The following is a 25,531-nucleotide window of genomic DNA, read 5'->3' as shown; positions in this document are numbered from 1 at the left end:
GCTGACTCCCACTAACATTAATGCAATTAAAATGGAAATACTCCTTCTGCATGAGAATTGTTTGCATATGGCTCATTAGCAATGCTATAACTCTCTACACTTCACCCTCCAGAGATGTTACTGGTGAACAGATACATAATGTCCCTAGGCTGTGACAATGCCAGGGAAAACCCACATCCAGAGTCTCTGGTTGAAGTGCATGCTGACTGAGCACAACTCATTAACCAACATTAGTAACTTACATTCCTTTTCTTCCCAAAAAAACGTGACAACTTTACGCCACTTTTGAGTGCAAATCCTAAAGGATTATTGTAGTTACATAGCATAACTCTGTTAATGAGCATCATCAATTCTCACTGCCAGAGCAAGTTCAATGCTTCTCAGGCTTGCAGAAAACATTCCTTCCTCATCTTGAGTATGGGTAGAGCAGGGAACCTGCAATCATGTAGGTATCACAGCATATAGCAGGGAACCTGCAATCATGTAGGTATCACAGCATATAGCAGGGAACCTGCAATCATGTAGGTATCACAGTATAGAGCAGGGAACCTGCAATCATGTAGGTATCACAGCATATAGCAGGGAACCTGCAATCATGTAGGTATCACAGCATATAGGTGGCAATTAAGTACTGGTCCCCTCTACTTGGTACTGGTGAAGAATACTGTGTCTAGTTTTGGGTCCCTAGGTTCAAGAGCATGGAGAAAATGGAGAGTGAAGAGCAGAGGGCTACAAAGGTGGCTGGATGGATAAAATGTGACATATGAGAAGAGGCTAAAGGAATTTGCCCTGTTTAGTCTCATGAAGAGGAGATTAAGGCAAGACAAACGTGGTATCTCTACTCCTTCCAGTTCTATCAGAGATTTTAAAAGGGACAATGGCCCCAAATTTAAGCTACAGCCATTCATTATGGCCAGAAATCTTTTTAGATGGAACAATACTGCAGCAATAGAACAAGTTACCTACAGCACCCACATCTTTGTCCTTGAAACCTTCCAATAAAAACCACAGTTGAGCAGGTCAAATGCTAGTCCCAGCTGAGAGCAGATTGGATGCAATGATGTTCCTATGCTGTGGCTAGTCTCCAACTGAGTTTAGATTGATCCATTTATACATTTTGTTCATGCTGGTCCCCCAGACGTTGCCCCCCTTATGGATCTGCTGCTTCAAAAACTCAGGGATACTGCTAAAGGTCTGCTGAATGTCATTACTGTGAGGAGCAAATATGATAAACCCCATGTATTATGACCTGTATCTCATATATTTTACCTCTCAGCAAAGGTATTTCTAAACATAAGAAATATGTTCATCTGGAGAGCTTTTTCCCAAATTTGGAAAACAATGGCAGATTAAAGCATCAGAAATACCTTAAATTTAATCATCTGGCACATGTTTACTGATAACATTAAACTCCTCATTTGTCTCTCCCTCTCGCTACGACATTAGCATCACATGCAGTGCTAGACTGAGAGACAAATCATATCTGCACCACAACAGAAGAAGGAGGTTAACAGGGGAGCTAAGTATGGCACAGGCTGGGCAGTGTCAGGTCTGCAGGGCATGGTAAGAACCCCACAGCACAGGTCTTCCCACACCTGGCCTGGCCCAGTGACAGCTCGGTTGTACCTGGAGGGCGCAGCCACCTGCTGCGTTTGCCCTTGCTGTGATTTACTGAGCTGAGGAACAGAAAAGAAAAGGAAAACAGCATGCCTGTAGTTGCATCAGTGTTGCTTCACCACCTGTAAGTTACAAAGAAAAGCCTCGCTGAGCAAACATGGTCACAGATCTGTGGACACCTCTCATTTAAAAAGTGGAATCAGAAATTCGGTAAAGTGTTTCAGTGCAGTTTTTGACCTCTCACTAGAAACACCAGTGTCACTGGTGACATATTTATCTACCATACTATGTGCTATAGCAACATATGCTCATAAACACTCCCTTTTACAGTTCTCAGCTGCTGCACAATTGCTCGTCACTTGTTCATTGTATGGCAGCAGAGCTGTTTGTTAGTGAAGCTCACCATCACTGAAGAACACACGTCCTGCATTTCCCTTCAGCTGACTGTGATGTGCAGTTAGTTGCAAAGTACAAAGTCAGCTGCAGCTGATTGTAAGTCCAAACTAGTAGCACTTGAAGCATTAGTTTGGGTTACTCACATGAACTGGTAATATCATCCAAGAGCCTCATCTCAATATACTATGGAGCAACACATAACTAGCTAAAAGATATAAATATCCTTGAAGTCAAACTGCCCATATTGGCAACAATACTGACAGAGTTCATGTACAAGAAAGATGAGGCAATGAATTTTACCAACAGACATTTTAATCTGCTTTAATATACCAGTGTCTTAGGCACCAGGGAAGTTAATTACCTTTATTATTTTCTTGAGCATTGTCTTCAGTTCAATCATTGTAATGTAATGAACTCCTGAAATGGAATTTAATTTTATACTATTCAGGCCTTTTTTTTTTTTTTTTGAGAAGTGTGTTGTGTAACACATAGGGCAACTTGGCAAGATTCAATGATGAGTTCTACAAATAGGAAGCTTTAATATTTATTTTTAGTAGAGGGCATACAACACCTCTTGAAATACATGTATTACTGTGCTATCAGTTAATTAGAATAAAAATTTCTGCCAAGACCTACAGTAAGCAGCACTGCAGTGCTTTACTTCACTGCAGTGAAGTAAAGAGTGGGAGTATTTTTATTTTTTTTTTAACTTATGAAAGAGGATTCATTACTGTGATGCTAAACAGGTGGTAGAGCAACTCGGAGCTCTTCTGGGACTGATTGCCACTTTGATGCTTGGCACATCAGAGTTTCCAGCAAGCTCTGATACATCCTATGATTAGAACCTCAGTTTCTTTAGAGATCATATGCTTCATATGGTAGGATAACATAGTTTCATCAGGAAGCAAATAAAACAAGAAAAAAACCCAGCCCATAGCAGAGTAGCTCAGCTTCCTATAAATCCTGGTTGTCTGAGGGAGTGGTGTAGCTCTTCAATTTGAAATCTGACTACCAACACAGTAGTCAACTACCAACACTGTCCTTACACAGTTCAGCTGAAGGTTTTTCATTTCAGTCACATAAAGACTCTCAGTATTTCCAAATTGCCCAGTGGACTTTTCAGCGCAACAAATCTTCAGCTGAGAAATTCTGGTGCAACTGAACAGGACATTGGCACCTCCTAGAATCAAATCCGACCTTCCCAACAACAAACATCAGCAAGCACTATTAGCTTACTACCTTTCCTTCACACACACTTACCATTAATATTTGGCCAGCTGAAACTTCTGTGGGAAGGGAGTTAATCTTTCAATGTGTATATACTACATCACACCACATAAGGCAACTCCTTCCTCCTTTAAAGTGAAATGTGCTATCTAAGAACAACACTAGAATACAAACGTAAATCTAAGCTCAACTCCCTTTTTAAGATGTCCAGCAAATGCACTAGAAAATGCTCCCCACTAAGAGCAATACAATTAATTCCCTTGCTTCATCAGAGGGACTGATGAAATGGATATCAAATGCCACTCTGTTGACCTGCCTTGGAATATGCACTGCATAAACAGGTACTCACATTCCATAAAGTAGGGGCCAGGTTCAATTCGCCACACAATTTGTCCTTTTTGCGTGCCAGTCACTCCCCGATTCTTGGAATCCCAGAAATTGGCTGGAGAGTTCTCATCTGAAGGAGGGAAGACAAAAAATAATTTCAGCAAGTAGTATTTAAAATAGAAGTTTTCTTGGCTTTCTGTTTCAAGAGGCCCAGATACAAAAAATTACTTGTATTAAATTAAAAAATTAAAGAAATCGAATTAACTGGCAAAAATAAATAGCTTCTCTTGTACACTCGATAGATCAATTTATGCAGAGTGAGCAGACAGACACACAGCCAAAGTAAATATATGGCTTCCTGTAAAAGGTGACCTGCCAAGGTACAGTATTAAATTCCAAACTTCCTTAATCCAACAGAGAGGCTATTGGGAGTGTACAGCTGATTGAAACTGCATCACAGAGTTACCACACCATGTTGTACACCAGTCCTGCTCTGTGATGTGAAAATCTAGCATGCATTCCCTAGCTGGGAAATGCAGAATTGTAACTAGGGGTATCCCGTTAGAGGCCCAAAGTGCAGAACTGTCAGTAAGCCACAGCTAGAAAGGAGAGATTCAGCAAAATGCATTCAGAGAAAACATTCAAAGCAAATAGTATCTGCAGAGCAGCTTAGCAACATCAGTATTATCCCTTCTCAAATTAAGATTTTTGTCCTAACAAACACAAGTCTTAGGGCCTTTTTATTTTCCAGCCTATATTCAAATACCCAGAACACCAAATGAATGAAACAAAACCAGGGCAAGAAGCTGGCTGAAAGGGCACAAAGGTTAGTTCTGATGACATGGACAAAGCTGACATAAATCCAACTAAACTCTTTTGTACAGGAAGTTCTTTGGAAGTATGTATTATGACATTTTACCAGTGCATTTCAGCAGCTGTTTCTCAACTAGACAAGAACTACACCAATGATGTCAAATACAACAACTTTTCCAGTGATACTGCATATTCTTTAATCTTACTTTTTTAAAAAAAATCCTTTTATTACATACATTTGAGTGCATTCTACAAATTTAAAGACTCGACTAAGAACCTAGTCTACTGAGGCTTTGTTCATGAAGCTCATATCCATTCAAGCACTTTCCTTTGTACTTTGGTAGGAACTCTCACGTAAGATTACAGAACTGTCACCTACATTTTAGATATCCATATGCTATTTATGAAAGAATAATAAACAATGCAGCTTTCTTACATTTATCTTAAAAATATGAACTCGCACTAAAGCTTCTCTTCCCCCCTTTCATTCTGATGGCTCATCTCAGTGTACAAGCAGTAACCCCACTGAATTAAGATGAGTGCGGTCTGTACAATCTCATCCCACCAAACCAACACACGGAACACTACCACACACTGGGCTTCTGTGCCTGTTCAAGAGAATTTACACACTGCCCAAAACCTAGAAGAGCTCTGGAGAATCAAGAAGGGGTCATGGCAAGCTACTGACATTTTTATGCCTCCAGCCATGGATAACTTTGAGAATTTTCAGAAAGCTGATGTCTCAACACCTCAAAATCATGACAAGTCCGGGAGAATTTCACAATTATCTCAATGACAAGGAGAAGGGACAGGAGGGTTCTCCTAACACTTGTGATCCTCAAGCTTGTAATGCCCTCAGGCTTAAGTGCAGAATCAACATGATAGGACACAAAGTACAGGCACCAGAAAGTCAGGCACACAGGCAGTAAAATCTTAAACTGCATGCATTTATTCTTCATTACAGCAAAAAATGCTTTCAGAATAAATGAAGCTGCATCTCACCCATGTTTTGTTGGGGCTTTTTCTGAAGTTGTATAAAGAGGAACACTGAATGTACAACCTCTAAATCACCCCACAGACTTTATAAAAAATCTCTACATGATTTGCAATGACACTTTAACCAAAAGAGCGCATTGTTGATGGATTTATTTACTTTTTTATTGTGCCTTCCTATCCCAAGGCTCCCTATTTTCTTTCAGAAGAGCACTGGGAAACCATGAGATATAGTTTAACTTCCAGCAACACTACACTAGGGACTGTTCTGGTCCACCATATAAACCTGGTTATCCAAAAGATCACTACCAAAAGTGAGCAGATTCTTTAAAACTACCAGTTATCTGAAACACAGTGTTTTAAACTATTCAGCACTCTCATTTCATCTAGGTAAATGAAGACGCATTCCTGACAGTAAACATCTCATCTAACCTGCTCTAGTTCTGATTTCTGTATTTAATCAGCTGGAGAAGAGTCTTTGCATGATTCTAAGAAGAAGGATGGATATTTGGTATATTATAACCATGAGTTTTTTTATTCTTATCTTGTTCAACAAATGAACAAAGCCTGAAGCAATGAAATACACCTTTATTGGTGAGATTTCCAACAATAAGGCACAAGCAACTGTTCTTTGTTTTTTAAATCAGTCACAAAGAAAAGTCAATGGCAATTTTTACAGGGATATTAGTAAGCTTCAGAAAAGGCGCTCCATGAAATGAGTCTCAAATTCCCAGCTGGTATGCAGAACGCTTTCTTTCACTTTATTAAAATCCCACATTTACAGAAGTGCCTGGATTTTCAGCCCTTTCATGAAGGAACCGACTCCTTTGCAGCAATGAAGACTAAATCATTGATACTCTGCCCACAGGCATGTTGCCACTGCAACAGAAGGTGGTAGAGACAGAGGGATGGAAAATGCTAACAGACCCTTGCCTGTCAGCAATCGACTCAAATTACAGAATTTATTTTGGTCAGCTTTGACTTTCTTCTGAAACAGATGGGTTTTTTCTACTTTTATGATGCTAGGGGAAATATAACATTACTAATACATATGGAAAAATTACTTCAAACATCAGTTCATGGATTTTAAAAAGAAAAACTGAAGGAAAAAAATGCATGGCATGAAAACATTGAAGTACACAGTAATCATAAAAATACTGACCAAAAAAAGGGAAGCATTTAAGAGCACAAAGAGCAACATCAGAATTATCACTCCCCCATCTCTTCTCTTCCCCCAAACATACATGCACACACACACACTCTCTCTCTCCATATTTATATACATATATATATATATATTCCATAGGGAACTTCGATTCTAAGCAGTTCTATTCTCCTTTTAGCACATAATTGTTGCTGTTTGTGAAACTGGCGGCTGTTCCAGAATCTGGGCCAAAGAGTAGATATAAATATCCCTTCCCAGAACATAAAATATGTAACAAAATACTGTCTTACTGCATCAGTATCTTGTCCAATGAGGCTACACTTCTGAAAGAAATAAAACAATGCAACATGCACAGTTTCTCTTTATCTTCAGTAATTCTTAGACATAAAATACAACAGAACAGAACTTCTCAGAGCTGCAGCCCTTGTATAAATCAGAGTATATGAGATGATGTTTTACAACAAAAAGTGGGTAATAAAAAATGTATCACTGTGTGGAATTACACTCTGAGTAATGCTCCTTGAAATCACTGTAAAGCAAAAACATTCTGAGTAACAGTGTTTTCTTTATTTAACTACTAAACAATCAGCCAAACCTGGCATTAAGAAAAGTTGCACTGGCACACTGTTGGCTCTTCCTCAGCTTCTCCTCCAGGACCTCCAGGTCTTCTTCTGCAAAGCTGATTTGCAGAGTCAGCCCCCAGCCCATCCCAATGTCAGGGGTTACTCCTGTTTCCCCATTTCTCCAGCCTGTCTGCCTGCTGCACAATCGTGTTTTATCATCTGCTACTGCCAGTTTTGCACAAGGATGTTATGGAGTGTTGGAAGCTGTGCTAAGCCAGTGTCTGACATCAGGGGTCAAGAGGTTTCTGAGGAGTTCATATTTTGTTCTTTGTGTCTTACATCTTTGCTTATTTCTGTCTTAGGAAAAAAGGATAAACTACCTGAAACCCATCACCTCACAGAGTCATCCTGCACAGACTAAAGCAACAAACAGATAAATAAGACAGTCTTTTATAAGACAGATGAAGAGGAACTGCTAGCAATTAATTATCAGAAACAAGCCTTACAGTCCCAGTGCATAGAGCAGAGAAACCAGCACTCATCTTCTGGTTCCAGTTTCTGTTGTCAGTAGTGCTAGATTTTGTGATAAAAGGGTTGCTTCCATCAACACAAATTATTTTTATTCTTCAATATGCCAAAACATTATAGAAGTCAAAAATTCCTGGTGTGGAAACATCATTGATTTAAATTTTTTCCTGTGCAATAAGCAAAGATCGCTATAGCAATCTAAGAAGTTCAAACTTCTGCATTCTGATGTTTTTACTCTAATACATTTATAAAAATGCTCATACCAGAGCAAAGGTGATGTTAATAGATTCTGGTTGTCAACTTTAATTATATACAACTTAACAATTTTCATCTTGCACTACCATATATGGCTAACTCACAGCCCTTGAAAAATCCATGCAGCTCAGCTCAGAAAAGATCAATCACGTTGGTAACCCCATTGTATCCCTGCATAATTCTCTTATCCTCCTTTGGGATTTACATCCCAGTCTCTGATTTTTTTATCCCTTTCTGGAAGATGCTTTATGCAAAATCTTTTGAAGTGTTTGTATTGTTCAGTTTCAATTTAAAATTTTTAATTAAGTTCATATTGTCAGAATGCTGACTTCTTTCACATTTTAGGCTGATGTCAATACATTTTTGGCACTGAAGATGGTGTGTGCAATGCATTCAGTTATTAAGGGGACTATTGGTACTAAGCTTTTGAAGCATCATTGATTTCTCTAGGCAGGTGTTCTCTTACAGTGAGGATCAGCAGTGCTGAAGGCTGGAGAATAGCAAGGCTACATCTAGTTTTGTCCAAGGCTGAGATCTGTGAATTTACCATCAGCTACTCTCATAAACAACCTACCAAGAAGGGTCACTCCCCTACCTATTTTACTCCATCATTTCACTTTAAAAGTAACAGGTTTGTGGTTAATCTGCATTGGAGAATATTTCCGAACTTGTTTTTGAGCCAACCTCAGGAGATCTCTAGGATGGCATTTCCAATGTGAACCAAAAAACTAATTGACACGCATTTTACTGCATTACTTCCAAATACCTCAATCTCAATGCCAGCAATTGCACTCTTTTCAGTGTGAGCACAGACTTCCAAGCAGTAAAACAGACTCACCAAAATGTAAGACTAACTAGAACATTCCAAAAAATACGTACAGTGGATTTTGGGCAAATGACTGGGAAAGTCTGCAACGCTAACTTTTGTGCAATATTTTCATTTTGGTAACCTCTAATAATTTTAATTCTAGAAATACTAGAAATAAAAATCCATGGGTGATCAATAAAGAAGTAGCATCGTGTTTACTGATATAATGAATTAAATATATTTCTTCCTTATACCCAGAATATGCTTAAAAGCACTTGGAAACTGTATTAGGACACATCTGAAGAAGAAGATAAATTTTATCACCTGAGGCCTCACTCCTTTTCCAGAAAGTCAATAAGTAAATTAACAGGTTCAAGGGTTTCTACTGCAAGCAATTACTATAACAAATCACATTATGTCAATCAATTTAAAATACACTAGGTATCAGTTAGTACCATATAAACAAATATTAACCCTCTAAGTCAGACCTTGTTTCTCTGATTTTCAGAATTTGCCATCTCAGCCTGTGAACACAGGTTACCTGGTAGAACAAAAATATTTCTCATTAAAGACAGCACTACTGCTGAAATTAAAGATCAACACTTAATTGTACCTTCTAGCCTTACCTGGCCATTCCAAAGGATGCCTGTGGATCCTAAACTGCATTCCTCCATCAGAGCTCAATTAACAAACCGAAGAATAAAAGCCAGTAATGTTCTAGAGGACGGATATTGAAAACAGCATCCTCATTCCCAATCACAACCAGTGCTTTCTACAGAAGTTGCCTTCTGGACCCAGCCTGTGCAGCTCAAGTTTGGAGGCTTTAGCTCTGTGTTAGCACTGCTGCATAATCTCAGCTCCAGGAGGCATGTCTGTCCTCTCCCTTCCTCCTGTCATTTGAAGGAAAGGCTTTTAGAAGGATGTCCTCCAACTCCGCGGCAGTTCCGAGCAGTTACACGCCGTCATCTGCCTTTTCTCCTTTATTCAAGGTTCCTCTGGGTTCAAGCAGCCCGTGCTAAAACACATAAGGTATTACGTCCTTCAGGCTCTGCTCTTTGCAGCCACTCCCCTCCGAAGGGTACAGGATGCTGAAGCCCCATCCTCCCTCCACTTCCTTCCTTGCCTTGTCCATGGGAGGATTCCTCAGCATGGCCACGGCCCCGCAGCACGGGCAGGCTGATGTAAACAGGAGGATCCTGAAATCCTAGAAATGACGGCAAGGCAGCCACAGCAACGAGCACAGCGGGAGCTCGCTGGAAGTGCAGGCTTTTGTTTACACAGTATTTCGCCCTCCCGCATGACTTCCCCACAAATCCAGTTATTTCAGGGAAGAGGGGACTGCTCCATGACATCTAGCTGGCATGGAGCTGCTTTAAACCCAGAATAACTCTGCACAGGGCACTCCTGGGCAGGACAACAAGCAGGTGGCAGAGAGCTTCCATTAATACCTCTCCTCTTTCAGGGTGGTAAATGCCACCTCAGGGCAGGAGCTTGGACAAGCCTCTATTCCTCCAGATGCTCCAGCTCCTCAATGGCCTCCTGGTGGAACACCTGCAGCTGACCTAAAGCTCCTTCAGCCTGTGGCAAGGACCCAAACCGTGCCAAAGCAGTCCCAGCACCTCAAGAACAAAGTGGATTCCTAAAGGAACCTGCAATCTGGTCTGTAGCCTAAGATCAAATTTTTCACAGCACACATTTAATGAAATCGCACACTTGTGGAGCTGTAGGTCCAGACTCTCAAAGCAAATCTTGGTTTTCCTACTAATACTCAGATTTTAAAAAGAAAAAAAAAAATCCAGTAAAAAACCCCCTTCCACCTCTTACAGGAGTATCTGTTTTACTCAATTGAAGATTTCTCAAAAACACTTCCAGTCAAAGAAATTAAGATGGATTCTTTGCTAATGACGGGGTGAAAGCTAACGTATTGCTTTGTGCTTGCATGAGCACCTCTAGGAATTGTATCTTCAAAGGACAGAAGGTGAAAGAACATCAGAACTGGAACACTGTAAGAGAAATCTAACACACTGCTGAGTACTAAATGGCTGGAAACATTCCTCCCTCTCCCAGCAGAGCAACCCCAAAAAAGCTGAGAACAAAATTCTTGGACAGTCTTTAAAGCTCCCTAAGCAGCTACAAGAACCAGCTATCAGAGTTCTCTTTACTCTTCGGGACACTTTGAAAAAAACTTGGAAAGTAACAGAAATACAAGACACAAGTGCCCAACTGAGAAAAGCAAGAGCAGAAAAGAGGCAGAAAATGTACAAGAGATGCTCTTACAGCCTCACACAGGAGAGAAGGTGCTGTTGCAGCTCTTCCTGAAGGTAATCATGCACTGCCAGAGGGTGCTGGACAACACTCTGAATTCCAGCCTGGACACAGATTTCAGCCTTCTGGTGCCACAGTCCTGCTATATTAGCAGTGAAGAATCATCATCATCTATAATCATGACCCATGGTCAGAAAAAAAAGAGGTGTTTGCTCCTCACAGCACAGCAGCAGTTTTTCCTATTGCACAACCAAATTTAAGGTTCATGTACCTCCACTGATTGCCCCTGAGCTGTGGGCAAGAAGCAGAAAGACTCCACTTGCATTCCCTTGTGTGCCCCCCGTGACTCACTTTGTAGATGAATATGTTGCTGACTTCTTGCACTCTATTGCTTTATGCAGCAAGAGCCATTATTAATTTTTCTAGTTGTGACTGACAGGATGGCCAGGAATAACATCAACTTCTCTAACACTTCACTCCTACTTCAGCTGCACAAGCAGAGCACAGACACCATACCACACACCCCATTCAAACACTGAACTATGAAACCTTTTTGCCATTGAAACTTAATAAAGTGGGAAAATCCTTGCTCTCATTTTCATACACAGCTCATATTCTGACACTGGCTATTTCCTTCTTTTCCAAGAATTATACCACTATATTTTGATTCCTTCTTTATGTACACTAACACTTCAGCACGGGGATCAGAGCATCTCTATGTGTCCTCACACAATGTGATATTTCAGGGCACAGCAGCAGCTCAAAGGATTAGTTAACTAGAATGCAAGACACAAAGATATTGGAAAAAAAATACAAGTCATTTTTTCAGGCATATGACAGTACAATGGCAGGAATAAAGTGGAATTCCACTTCTCTGTATTCAAAGTAAAGGCATCAATGAAATTCAAAGCATTCAAAGATAAAAATAAGCCCTTTCACCCATCTCACTGGCAGAAATTCAAAAGCATAACAAGAGGAAGGAAATGACCTCAAGCTTAACATCTTTCCTGAAAATCTTACTAATCCTCCTTCATAAATGATGTGCACTGCATTCCCACCTCCAGTCCAGGTTTCACACATGTGCCAGCCCCACGGCACAAGTGCCCTGAGCATCATGAGCCACCTGCCAGCTGACCCGGCCCACCTGGAAACCACAGCCTGCACAGCACAGGGACACAATGCTTGGCTGTTCCTGCACTGCACTACTAAAGACTAGCTACAACAAGAAAGGCATAAATGTTAGAGCAAAAATTAAGCTGAAGAATGACATTGAAAAAACTCTGACAGATGGTACTGCACACCCTTAGACACAAAGCCTATTAGAGGCTGAATGATACTGCATAAGATTCCCAACATCTTTGCAAAATGCTAATAAATCACCTACCATTTAATTCTTGAGGTCCAGCTAGCTGTATGTGGGGGGAAATCTGGCACATGGGGTGTTTCAACCTCTTCCTGAAAGAAGCAGCACACAGCTGAGGCAAAAGCTGTACCACCTCTCCTGTCAACTCACAATCATCTCAGCTGCTGATGGGTATGGGGAAGTGATGTGTGCAGAAGATGGAGACTGCCAAAAACAGTGACCACCAGGCAGGGAACAGCTTGGAAATTCAGATTTAGGCCACCACTGGCCACCATTGGACTATACCAATATTCTAAAGCACTACAATAACTAAGCAGGCTATTTCATTATAAAGATGAGAGGATATGAGGACAGCAAAGATACAAGCAATACAACTAGGGAAAAGAGAAGCCTGTCTCTCCTGTAGCATCACTTCCTTTTTTTTTTTTTTTTAAGCACTTCACTGCATCTCACATCTTGTTAAAACTCAAACTCATCTTCACAACCATAATTCCTTCTCAATATGCTCCTCACTGTTATATCCTGTCTCTAAACACATCCTGACACTCCCACAATCCTGTATCCTAAAGGTGTTTTTCTTGCTTTTAACAGTAGCAAGTCCAAGGGCAAAAAAACCCAAAACCAATCTCCACAACAACAAACCCTGAGTGCACCAATATCCTAAAATCCTGTTATTCCGGGACAAGACTGTTTAGAATACCTAGGAAAACAAGCCAAGACTGTTTAGAATACCTAGGAAAACAAGCCATTTTTTTCCTAATTAACACCAAAAAAAGTTATTGTGGGGTTAAATGCTGTCAGAGCTAAACTAAAAAAGAAAAAAAACAAAACACTGTATCTAACCTTTTCTGTGTCATATTAAATCTGCCAGTCTAAGTTTATTGTGGAATGTTTTTCATCATTTTCCTCCTCAGCCACAGCCTTATATGGTGTCAGATAAGCACTTGTTTGCTGGCAGCACACGAGCTGCTGAGCTTGCTTTAGCTGCACGCAAAAGGGGATTGCAGCTTCCAAAGATAAAGGGCATGCACTTTTATCTGTGACCACATTCCCATCACAGATCTTTGCCAGAAAAACCCAAACATGTAACACAGTATTCCTGCTGTGGAAGATGTGATATCAGCAAAGCCATGCTCTTGTCTACACAGCCTATCCTGCCCCCAGGAAATTCTGCTGGTAAATAAACATTACCAATAAAAGCACAATTTTGCCACTAGCACAGCTGCACTTACAGAGAGGCTTTCTGTGCTGTGGCTGTCTTCATACACATCACATGTAATCCCACAGGCAGCAGAAAAGTGAGGGGCCATTTATTCTGTGGCCTTCATGCTGGCTTATTTATTAACCAGCAAACGTCTGGTCCTGTATGCAGACACCCAGTGCAGAAAGGTCCCAGACAAACCGGCAGTTTTGCTTGGTGTGCCTTTTTTTCTGGTCAAACACTTCTCAAGTGGAAACAGTGGAAACCACTTCAGGAAAGGTCATATGTTTATGGTCATCCCTTTCCCTCCTTCTCAGCCTCAAAGCGTACTTGGAGCAATTCCTGCTCTCCAATCAGAACATTATTCCCATTCAGTCTGCTGCTGCTCTCTGGCAATAGTCACATTTTCATCTTGTCAGAGTGGGAATATTCAAGAGAGGAGAAATTTGGACAACACTGACTGGCCTTAATACACAGCAGACTGTACTGAATGATGTAATGATCTCTTCTGGGTTTAATTTTGGTAAAATATGGGCTCATTTGACAGCCATTACTAGCTCATAAACTAACCTTAAGTGCACTTCATTTCACATGTAGATCTTCTGTAAATTACTTATACCTCACAATGAGGCTTTTCTTGTGGAACTGTCAGCAAACGCAACTGCCATAACTGAGAGGATTTTAAAAATAGAGTTGATGACTGTGTTCTATTTTTACTTTTTTGTTGTTGTTTGCAAATCTAAAAACTAAACACCATTTTGAATTATTATGCAATGTACATCTGCCCTTTAAAACACCATACATATCACTGCGATGCACATGTAGGAAAAGCACAACAGGCTAGAAGAGATTTCAAAAACATATGCATGTTATTTTAAATCTGTATTTTGAAACTATTGCCAAGTGTCATTTGTTCTGTTTATATTAATGAATTTTTAAAATCAGATAGGAAACATGTACTTGGCAACTGTCTATTACTGAAACATTCAGCTTGAGTACTCACCTTTATTTCCAGGCAGCTTTTTGCAATATGCCTCACGTCGGCTACCCATGAAACAGAGTAAAATTCATTACAAGCATATTTGTTGTTATTGATCTGTAGGTTTGCACAGAACATTGGCTAGTTTCCTGCTTTCCTTTTCTCCTCATCCTTCTGCTCCCTTTTCCTTTTCTCCTCCAGCTTTTCATACAGCAAAAGAAAGTAACCTGTTTTATACAGAGTTTAGAGTAGCAATGGTAAACTATTATCTGAAACCCAGCCAGTGGTAAGATGGGTTCCCTAAGAAGTAGCTAAGGGAAGTATCAAACCTGTTACTACTTACCTAATAACCTACAAAACTTCTTGTCCTAATTAACAGGAGCCATTCCATGTCGAATTATTAGCAGCCATCCTGTTTCCCCTGCCCTACAACTTAATAATGACACGTGAATACTTTATAAACTCACATAAATTTTGCAACCACTTTTTGACGAGTATCATGCTTATTTACCCTTTTCATCCTCTGGTCCTAAAAGTGAGGTGATGATAAATTGTAAGCATCTATAATTTAGGTTACACGGCCTTTAGGTTAATACATTTATCAATTCAAAAACCTCACCTGACAGATGATCCTCAAAATTGGTGAAAAGCCAGAACTAGTTACTCATCACATCAATAATTTGAAAACCTCATTCTAGCTTACTCAAGTGATACAAATCCCTCAATTTCTGCTATTATCTTCTACAAAAACTGACCTGAATTCACTGGTGCATTATCCACCTGACATACTCTTTTCCCATTCATATTCTAACAGACCTGTTGCTGGCAGAAATATTTACATTTTACAAATGCTAGAAAATATTGATACAGCTCAAAGGATGAGCTCAGTCATGTCTCTATGTCCAATATCTTGATCATCAAGACCTTCCAGGTGCTACAGACAAATACCAACCAACCATAAGCAGCTACAACCCAAAAGTAACTTCATCATCTTTACCTATCAAAATAAAGGAAGCCATCAGCTGAAGAGCAGTGTCATTCAGCAAGGGCTCACACTTCTAACCCTCTAATCATGTCATAACTTTCAATGAAAGGGCTGCAGGCCCAAATAATTCATTAGGAATTTATAATAACTCTGAATAAACAGCAGAAAAAAAATCTTTAATGTATACATGCAAACAAAAGGCTAAGTTCAGTAAACATATTTCTTTTCTAGAAGAGAACAAAAACATGCAACTCAGATGAAAGTACAGGAGATTAAAGGTATGTATTTCTTCTCAAATCTCTGCAAGGGCATAAAGTATCCTAATGAGCTGAAATCTCATTTGTGGGAAGCTCTCAGATGTGTGCTGAGAAGGAGGCACTCGCTTGCCAGACGGCTGGCTCTGCTCATGGCCATGAAGGAGAATGACTGTAACCACAAATCTGAATTAAGTGTTTTAACTGCCCACATATGTACACCCGCCAGCAGTTCTAACAAGTAGCTTTTGCCAGTGAAAGTTTCTATCACATTACTGAAAGTTTTCTGTACGACATATTTTTAAAAAAAATTAATTGATCATTAGCAAGGGCTAATCTGAGCACAAACCATTTTGAATTACAGAGACAGCATCACCCAAAAAGCTGACGCAGCCTTTGCACACAGTGATCCACCAGCTGCTTTTATGGCCAGCTAGCTGGATGTTCTCATTTTGCTTCTGATACTCAGTCCCACCTTCAGCTTTTCCCACAGCTCTCTTTCCATTCCTGGAATGAACCAGGAAAGAACAAAGTACGTGCCAAACACACTCCCCAAGAGTCCTGTGGAGTTCATTTAACCCTCAATAACTTTAGCAGTTTCAGCCCTTGTTTTACTTGGTGTTTACTTAGACTTATTTCTTTTTTTGGTATGCGAGTGTGTGAAAGTGCTATTTATTGCTAGGAATGAGGGCTAAAACAAGAAGCAGTACACCCACAGAACAGATCAGATACAAAGAAAAAAGAGTTTTCCTACACACAGCAGCTGACATCCAGGAATCCAGGAGGTTAGTTTCAGTTTTGCATTCTGAAATGGTTGATGGTTTGAATCCCAAACCTATTATGATGGTACAGATATCGCCAAATTTTCAGCAATGTGGCTTCCTTCAACACTGGGTGGAGAGAATTGACTCATCACTGAAAGGAGACAAAGGACAGCCTTTTGATTCCTCAGCTTCACTTTCAATTGCACTTGATTACTACTTACAGTTTCTGACATTGATCAAAATGCTTCTTAGCCTGTTCCAACCTTTTGACAGTAACAATATCAGCCAGCATTTCCTTTTCAGTGCTCAAGTCTATTCCCAAAAATACTTTTTTTTAGGGAAAAAAATTTCTTTGCCAGTTTCAAGCAATTACTCACTTGCCTTTTAGAAATTCTTCTGGTTTCTGAAACGTGTCAAAAAACATTCTATTCTGTGTCTCTACAGCACACATCTCTTAAGGATCTTGTGGGATTTAATATTCCCTTAGCAGCTGTTGTTTTTAAGTTTATCTTCAATATTATGAGCTGTTTAAGCGGGAATGCAAACTAGTCTATTGTCATTTGGCAGTAATAGGTTTCTTAGGGAATTTATTAGAAAGTCAGGGAGCTTCCTGGTTTGGAATACAGAAAAAATGTTTATATTTTGACAATATCCCTCTGTCATGCTTCAATGTCTCAGTAATTTAACCCAAACGTAAAAGCGACCAACAAAAAGAATAAATGGTCCAAGAAGCTGAGTTCATTATGAAGCCCAACAAACCTATACAAAGCAAACATCTTTTCTAAGCATTTCCTACTAATGTTGCACCTGAAGTAAAATACTCTAAGTGTTTCCAAACACATATTTTGTTCCAGTGAGCACAGCCAGAACTATTCAATGTGGTAATGTAAATCCAAGAAGTGGGCAAGCAATATACAAAAACAACAAAAAAGGTATCTATGGGTTTAGAAGTATGTAAGAACGGCAAACAAAAAAAATCTATTCAGATGGGTTATATCCCACCTAACTAGCCACAGGTTTGTACAGTGAGCTGCAAATCTTGCTAATATTTGTGAACCAAGTCCCAGGGCATAATTTTCAGCCACACTGTGGTTTCTACAGCTTACAGTTTCTTACATTTTTGTTTTATTTTGTATTATGTGTCACTGATTACTTGCAAACACAGACTGTCCCATTTGGGGATCTGGCACTAGCACCCTGACATTGCAGAATTTAACAGCACAATTAGGGAAACACTGTAGTCACCAGGTGAACAGGCTCTTTGGATGAGCATATGACTCAAGTCTGACCCAGTTCACTCTACAGGAGCACATCATGTTTTTCTCAGTCCTGTCCACCAAACAGTATAGCGTGCTTATGCACTGAATTAATCTTTAAGCAGACACAGGATAATCCAGAAATAGATCAGGAGCATAGCACATTCCAAATTTGCACATACACTTCCAAAGATGCTATTTTTGCAAGGTATACAGATGGAGGAAATAGAATGTGTTCACTGCTGTCTCAGTGCCTGCATTCTTGCACTGTCCCTGACCTGATTCAGGTTCCCTTGGACTGCAGCCTGGGGCTTGTTCGACAGACATGCACAAGTTTTTTATTGGTTCTTTGCTGAGACCACCAAACCTATTTTGTCACAATGAGCTAGGAGTTTATCCTGATGGTTTTAGCCATCTATTTTTGCTGATTTTCTCTATCATGTTTGGCATATACCATCTCCTTTGCTCAAGCTGGAGCTGCAAGTCAATCTCGCATCAAGCATTGTTTTTCTTTCTTGTATTCCTGCCAAATCAATCAATAATTTCTTCAGATTCTTCAACAGGGATGCTTCTATTGATACAATGCTTTTGTTTGTTTTTTAATACACCATGACTATTCTGTCCTTTTGCCTGCACACACTGCTACTTCACTCCTAAAGGTTGTATCAAAAAGCTTACAGATCACAGTACCAAACTACCATGGCCAACACTTACGCTCCAACAAGAGAAATGTAGCAAGTTAATTGTTCACGACCACAAATTACAGGCAACAATCACTGACAACAACCACAAAAACAGAGACAGAGCCCTACACCTTATTTGGTCTCCTTCCACTGCAGCTGGATTTGTATTTTGCATCTGCTTTTATGCAACTCTCACTGTTTTGAGACACTTTGCACATCAACCGAGTCAACTCCTCTACAGATGTTCCAGGTTTTCTTCTCTCTACTGTGGTGTGCATATATTCCGATTTCCCTCGAGTGCCTGGCAGTGCACGTCATCTGTCTGGAGATGCACGTCACCTCTGTTTAGAGATGTGATATTTACAGCCTGCATCAGGGACTTTCTGTATAATGCACCAAAGCAGGGCAAGCTGGCTTATTACTTGCTGCCTCAGAGTTCAAAGTTCAGATCCAGATTCAGACATCGAACTTTTTAAATATTAAGGGCCATCTGGTTTTTCTTTTAGTTAGGCTCATCAGACAGAAAATCCCAGATCATGGTGTTTGGTGCTGGCTTTCTCATTTCTGTCCTTGAGTCGCTGAGTAATCCTTGGGAAGCAAAGAAAATCCTGAATCCTGTGCCTACCTACTGTATAAAACAGATATGTTACTAAAATGGTGTCCTCTTACTTATTTTTAATCTAACTATATAAGACTGCAGTCAGTTGCCAGCGCAGTGACTCAGCAAAGCCCAAGCAAGGAAACTCCCTGCTGGGACTCCTGCAACCCAAAGGGAAGGTGGCCAGGCATTGGGCCTTTGCTCACAGAAAAACCTCACCGGCTTTAGGCACCTGCAGGACACTCAGGACACTCACAGCCAGGGCTCCTGGAACCAGAATGCAAATTGCTTGTGAGTAATAAAATAAAGACCAAAGCATTTCGCCTATGCAGCCTTCAGATTTCAGTGTTGTTTTACGAAAGCTTTGTAGTCCTCAACTCAGCACCTTTACATTACTCCTATTTATTTACACTTAAGTACAACAACATCCTTAATTTTGCATTAGAGAGCCTGTCACCTCCCCATCTGCACCTCTCATACTAATACCTGTCAGTCTAGAAGCATGCCCCACATTCATAACAGGAAAGCTCATGTGCTTGCTGTGGGTATTTGTCTCCTGAATCCTTTTGGAACCTGGATATAACAGATTTTCAGAGACTATCTGTTAATTTGTATCCACAGACCTATCAAGGGCGTCTGTGATGTTGAACACAGTATCCTCTATTCAGTAAGCAATTTATTTCAGGAGGTTGACTCATTTCCTTAAAGCTTTTTGAGCTATCTGTTGTGACTGAAAAAAATTCACAAAATTTAGAAGTACTCAAGGAAATGAGCCAACACATCCTGGAAGAAATTCATCCAATATACACACACAATAAGATAAGCCAGTCTTAGATTTCTAAAGAAATGAGCAGGAAGGAGTTCTAAAAGAACCTGAAATATTTTCTGTGAAACGCAATGTTTGTTTCCCATCCTCGTAACTCTCCTTACACCCACTTTAAAACCAACATACTATGGCTAATCCGGAAGTGGTTCTCCTAAGTTTGTTTTCTCCCTGCAAAGACCAAAAAAACCCCTACCCTGCAACAGTTTAGTGGATCTCCCCTACAATTAAATTAAAAACTGCTGCCTGTGTGCCTCATGAGAGCTTTCAGTCCCTGGTGCTTACTGCTGGAGGCACAGAGTCCATGGTCAAACCATGCATCCAAGAGAGCCCTTCAGTGAGATGAGTAACACAACAGTGAATCACCTCATCACAGACTCATTACCTTCAGCGGTTTCCAGCAATGGATCAACATCTCAAGGCACTAGTAAATGTTCTTGAGCATCAAATAAGCCATCTCAAAGTAACTGTGGAGTTCATGCTCTAGCTAAACAGAAGACAGTTTTCCTTTGGAAATCTAAATGAAACTTGAAATTTCATTTTATTACAAAGTCTTGATTTACTACATTTAACTGCAGAGCAGTCCTAAGGAAAAGGACATTATCTAAAAAATAGCATCTTATAACCTATTCTTCATCACGTGACATGCAGTATATAGATGGAAAAGAAGGGGGGAAAGGAGGTTGGAAGATCACTTACAATTTTGGCAATCTACTTCAGCTGAAAACAATTTAAAATTTCCCAGGTAAATTAACTTCTGAGTAATGCACTGATGGCATAAAGAGAGTTTTCAAGTAATAACCAGAAAAACTGCTAACTTGTCTTAAGCACCATCCTGTCACATCCAGAGTAACAGGAATGATTTTTTTCCCCCCTATACATTGCCAGATCATTTTTCTCACATTTAGGCTTTAGTAGTTTTGTAGTGAGATGGATGACTACTTCACAGTTAAGAAGTAGTACATTTAACTCCTCAACAAAAAGGATGCCAATATAGTTATTTCTCATCTCAAATATTTAAGCTGATGTCATGAAAATGAGAGAAATGAAGCCAAACACTGCTTATGATAAGTACTAAATAGCTCTGCAAATTAAACTGTGTGAGACCCAAGCCAGAAGAAACACAAAGGTCATTCTGCAGTTCTTCAGAAGCAGTATCATTTTAACCAGTGCCAAAAAGCATCATCAGAAGTCAAGAAAGGAGATAATGATTTTGCTTATTTAACTTTGTAATATAAAAATCTCTGAAATAAAAAGCGCTCTCTCGCATGCATCATCAAAAATAACACAAAACTGTAGACTAATGAAGGCAAGGAAGTTTAATTAACTTGTGTAATTATCTTGAAAGCGCCTACATATAAGATTTCCATTATTTCTACACTATTTCCAGGAGAGCATTTGTAAAAAGCATTAATTCCCTGGGACTCTTCAGGCAATGAACAGAACCTAGAATTGAATGCAACTAGAAGAAAAGGCTCACCAACTCAGCTACTACCAGCAATCACACAAACTCAGACACAAGTAACTAATTGCAAACAGTGCAATTAGACTCACACTCCTTTCAGATCAGCCTACAAATCACATCCCATCACAGCCTCTCTGCTGGGGTCACTGCTGCACACTGTGGATGAGCAGGTCCAGTGGCAAATTACTGCCTAGAATGTCCCTCCCATTCCTGGTCCCACACTCCTGCAGGTAACCCCTGCTGCTGTCCCCCTCAGCCCCTCCGAGATGCTGAAGCGGCCCAGAGCTGTTTGCATTCTTGGGAGAGTAAATGCTCTGCCAGCTTGGCACTGCTGAGCCAGCAACCAGCAGCACCAAGCACAGTCACCTACCTGAATCTGAAACACACAGATTTGTATTTAACTGCTTGAGCAGGAGAGGAGGAGTGCACTCAGTTCAACATGCTGTAATTAGGACTGCTTTCCAAACTCCAGACCTTTCCTGATCTGATCTACTCAGAGCTCTTCGCATCCCTTGGGGCAGTGGCACTGATGTCAGCTGGGATTTCACTTCTGAACACACAGCAGGGGTATGTTTGGTTTGGGGTTTTCAAAGAGAGCTGGACAATGCACTTCTCACACTATTGCTCAAATTTACAAGTTTAAGAATACATCAGAAGAAGTGTTGTTGCCTGCACATTAAGTACCACCTCATCAATAACTCCTAAAAATCTTACTCACTGTTGACTTTAGTAGATTGTTGCATCCTTATTCAGTATCTGGGAAGCAAGTGTCTTTCTGGAATTCTACTAAAATTAAAAGAGGCATCTATGTTGAAAAATTTGTCAAATTGAATTTTCCCCCACCCTGCAGGCTTCCATCTGCTGAACTATGTCATGCATGAAACTCTAGATACAAATTAAACTACAGTGAGCATAGAATTTTTTTTTCTTTTTTAATGAGGTCATTACTGGATATTTATCTCAGTGACAACCAAATGTGCCTATTACTGCACTATAACATTTTTCTACACATATTTAATTTTATGAAGTCAAACCCATTTAGGCTTAACTAGCTTCACATACAATAAAGTGCTTCCACATTTTATGGCAAAGATAAAACATTGATTAAGGTCCTGATTTTGCAAGGCATGGAATGCATTCAGTTCTTAATCCTCTTCACAGATGACACTTATTAGATCCAAGCTTTCAGTCTTCCCTCTCGAAAATTATCCTCAAGTGTGACTTAAGTCACATGAAGTACATTTTTGACCATCAGATGAAGTTTAAATTCTCAAGGAAAGATGCATTTAATGGAGTGTGAGAGCTCACACCATATCTGAATAGATACCTGTCTTTTTCTTCTTTGCCTTACTACAGTACACACAGAACGACTACCTTACTTACATGAAAATTGTAGGTTCATTTTTTGCATTACCACACATTGGAAGATAAAGGATTCATTTCTTCCCAGCATTAGGGTAGGAATGACAAGGGCAATAAACCCACTGATTTTTATGAACTTTCTAGGACTACTGACACATTAGTGATCAATGACTTGAAACACAACGGAAGACTGATCAGTTTGACACAAACTCTGAATGACTGCCACACAAAGGAGGCAGATCTCTTGAAACAAAGCTCAGAAGCACAGGGTTTGCTTGCCTGAAAATCAGCTGCCCATTACAGTGAGGGCAATGGAGTCCTGGCTGCTGCTGGGCACGGAGAGAGGAAACGCTGCCAGTGCAGCCGTGCCCAGGTCCTGCAGTGGCCACAGGGTGAGTGCCGGCACAGCACGGTCAGTGGAACTGCACAGCTCCAGCATCTTCACCCCAAACCAGACCCTCCCTCATGACAAATGGCAAATCCTACAAGGGCTGGGTACCACTCTGGCCCACCTGAAAATTTTTTCACACCAGAGAAGTTTCAGACCTGGGCATTCTCTGTGTCTTTTCTGTCCTTCAAAGAGCATAAATTGATGAGCTTTGCTAGGAAAGGAGGCCTATCTAAATCCGTATTGGCACCTTCGTTAACCTCCTCCAGTTATAATTTAAGAATCTGCGTATCCAGTATCAGACTATATTAAAAATTATATTAAATTAATCTGCCAAAAAGCGTTAGCTTCAGAGTCTAGTATGTTTGTGTCTCACCTTTTCATGTCCCACTGGCTTTACCTACACCAGTCACATCCTTAACATATCCTATTTAATACTCAGCTTATAACACATCTCAATTCAGATTCTTACAGTCATTGATAAATCAGTGCAGACACAGGAGGCAAGAACTTCATTAAAAATGTACAGGAGGAATTCTAACACTATGCATAATGCAAACCTAATCCATACTCTGTTTCTCACATGAAAAAAATCAACAGATGAATTTATGCAATACCTTTTTCAATCCAGTTATCACTGACTTGGAATAACTGTTTTTCCAAATTACTTTGAAAATACTGTATGGCACATTGATTTCACGATAGAAAACAGCACTGGAAATGTCTTTTAAAAAATTAAATCCAACCTCCTTCAACCAAATTAAAATACAAGCTGACACGAGACAGTTTTATGGTAAAAGGGAATATTACAAATCCAGAGGTCTACACTGTTTTTCATTATCCAGTGTTTGTATTTGCCATCTTCCCATCTGCTAGAACAGTCACTTCAAAAAGGCAGGGTTATGAGAGCACCACTTTCTATCCAAAGGATTATAAATGTTGTCATGCCAAAACCTCTTGCAGTGGAAAGATACTGACAACACAGCTGCAAATGTCCTCCCTGCAGCTACGTTTGTCTAGTTTTCAGGTCAGGGCGATCTGAAAAACTGAAAAAACCCACAATTAACTGAAAAGTTTGGATGTTCTGGCAACACCTTTTCTGTCACAGTTTGAATCTATGTATCATCCTACAAGTTCCTAGATTTTAGGGGTTTTAGCAGGGAATTAATTATTTTCTTCTTAAAACAATTAAAACCCATATATTTTAATGTAACTAGTATATTTTCAGGCATCTACTTAATGCAATGAAAAATACATAGAGAAAACACTTTCCATCCGCATCTTCTAATTTTCTGCAGTAAAGAAATGGCATTTTGCTGGCCATACACTGATTTTTGAACAAAGTTCACCAGCTCACAACTGAAGAGGAAAAATTCCATGTTGGTGAAAAAAGAGCTTTGTATGTGGGTCAGGACCTAGGAAGAACTGAAAGAATAAAATTGGAATGTAGTACCTGGAGGGAAAGCTTCTGAAGACCTTTGGTTTATTATTTTTAGACCACTGAAGCCTCATCACATTTTAGGACACAGTTGTTACATTAGACTGCCCCTACTTTTCATTATCCCACTCAAGAGGTGGCCTTTCCCTAAATATTACTAAGGCACCAGCAAATTAAACTATCAAGGCAGCTTTTTCTGGCATTATGGCTGATGACAAAGAGCACAGTGCCAGTGTCCTGGAAGTCAAAGCCAGAGACTCTCATGGAGCCAGCTGGGAAAGACTCTTCCACACAGAAACGCAAGCCAGCAGCTTACAGACCTTAGCAGCAGCCAGAATGAGGAGTAACCACAAATTAATAGTTTTATGCCTAGCAACTAGTCAACAGACATGAACAGTACTGCTCACATTTTAAAGTACAGAAAAGGAAAGAACAGAACAGGAAGCAGAAAAAAAATCAAGTGCAAAATCAGAATTTTCTGGAAGATAATAAAGGTATTACTTTGTATGTTTTCTATAATGCCAACCAAATAAATCTTCTAGGAATAAAGTATTTTAACACTTTATAATCTCTCTGTCTAATGTGAGCCTCTATTTTAAGCATACTAAAGGCAGTTTATGCAAAAGCTTTTTTCTTTTTAATCCTGTCTGACCTGAAAAGGAGAGGCTCCAAACTCCATTACCCTAGGAAGCTTAGTATTAACCCAGAGCCTATCTAAATTGCCCTAGATAAATTCACATCGGGGGTGGGCGGGTTTGTTTCTTTTTATTTTTGTTTGGTTTTATAATTCTGTTTTGGACTCATGATGCAGGTATAACAAAAAGCCAAGCAGTTTCTCTAAGGCAGCTAATGGAAACAAATACAATGACCTTTGACAGCCAGCATTCTGAATGTGCTAAGGATCTCTAGAATGAGGGCAGGCAGCATAAATAGGACTCTGTAAATTAGGACAAAAATAGGCCAACATGTGCAATTTGGCCATGGGAGATAATATACTTTAACCAGAAATAGGGTT

General features: G+C 39.9%; 1 protein-coding gene across 2 annotated transcripts in view; it reads right to left on the bottom strand.

Moving 5' to 3' along the window:
* The window catches only part of HECW2 (HECT, C2 and WW domain containing E3 ubiquitin protein ligase 2), a 147,053-nt gene that overhangs the window by 74,626 nt on the left and 46,896 nt on the right, over positions 1-25,531 (bottom strand). For both annotated transcript variants that reach the window (XM_041403229.1, XM_041403228.1), the window contains exon 3: positions 3,590-3,697. In XM_041403229.1, coding sequence (XP_041259163.1) covers positions 3,590-3,697 — 108 coding nt within the window. The remainder of the gene's footprint in view (positions 1-3,589; positions 3,698-25,531) is intronic.

The sequence above is a fragment of the Onychostruthus taczanowskii genome, unplaced genomic scaffold (assembly GCF_017590055.1).
Source record: "Onychostruthus taczanowskii isolate IOZ18803 unplaced genomic scaffold, ASM1759005v1 scaffold20, whole genome shotgun sequence".
Classification (NCBI taxonomy): Eukaryota; Metazoa; Chordata; class Aves; order Passeriformes; family Passeridae; genus Onychostruthus; species Onychostruthus taczanowskii.
Note: the sequence above shows the minus strand (reverse complement) of the source record. Positions and strands in the feature narration are given on the sequence as shown.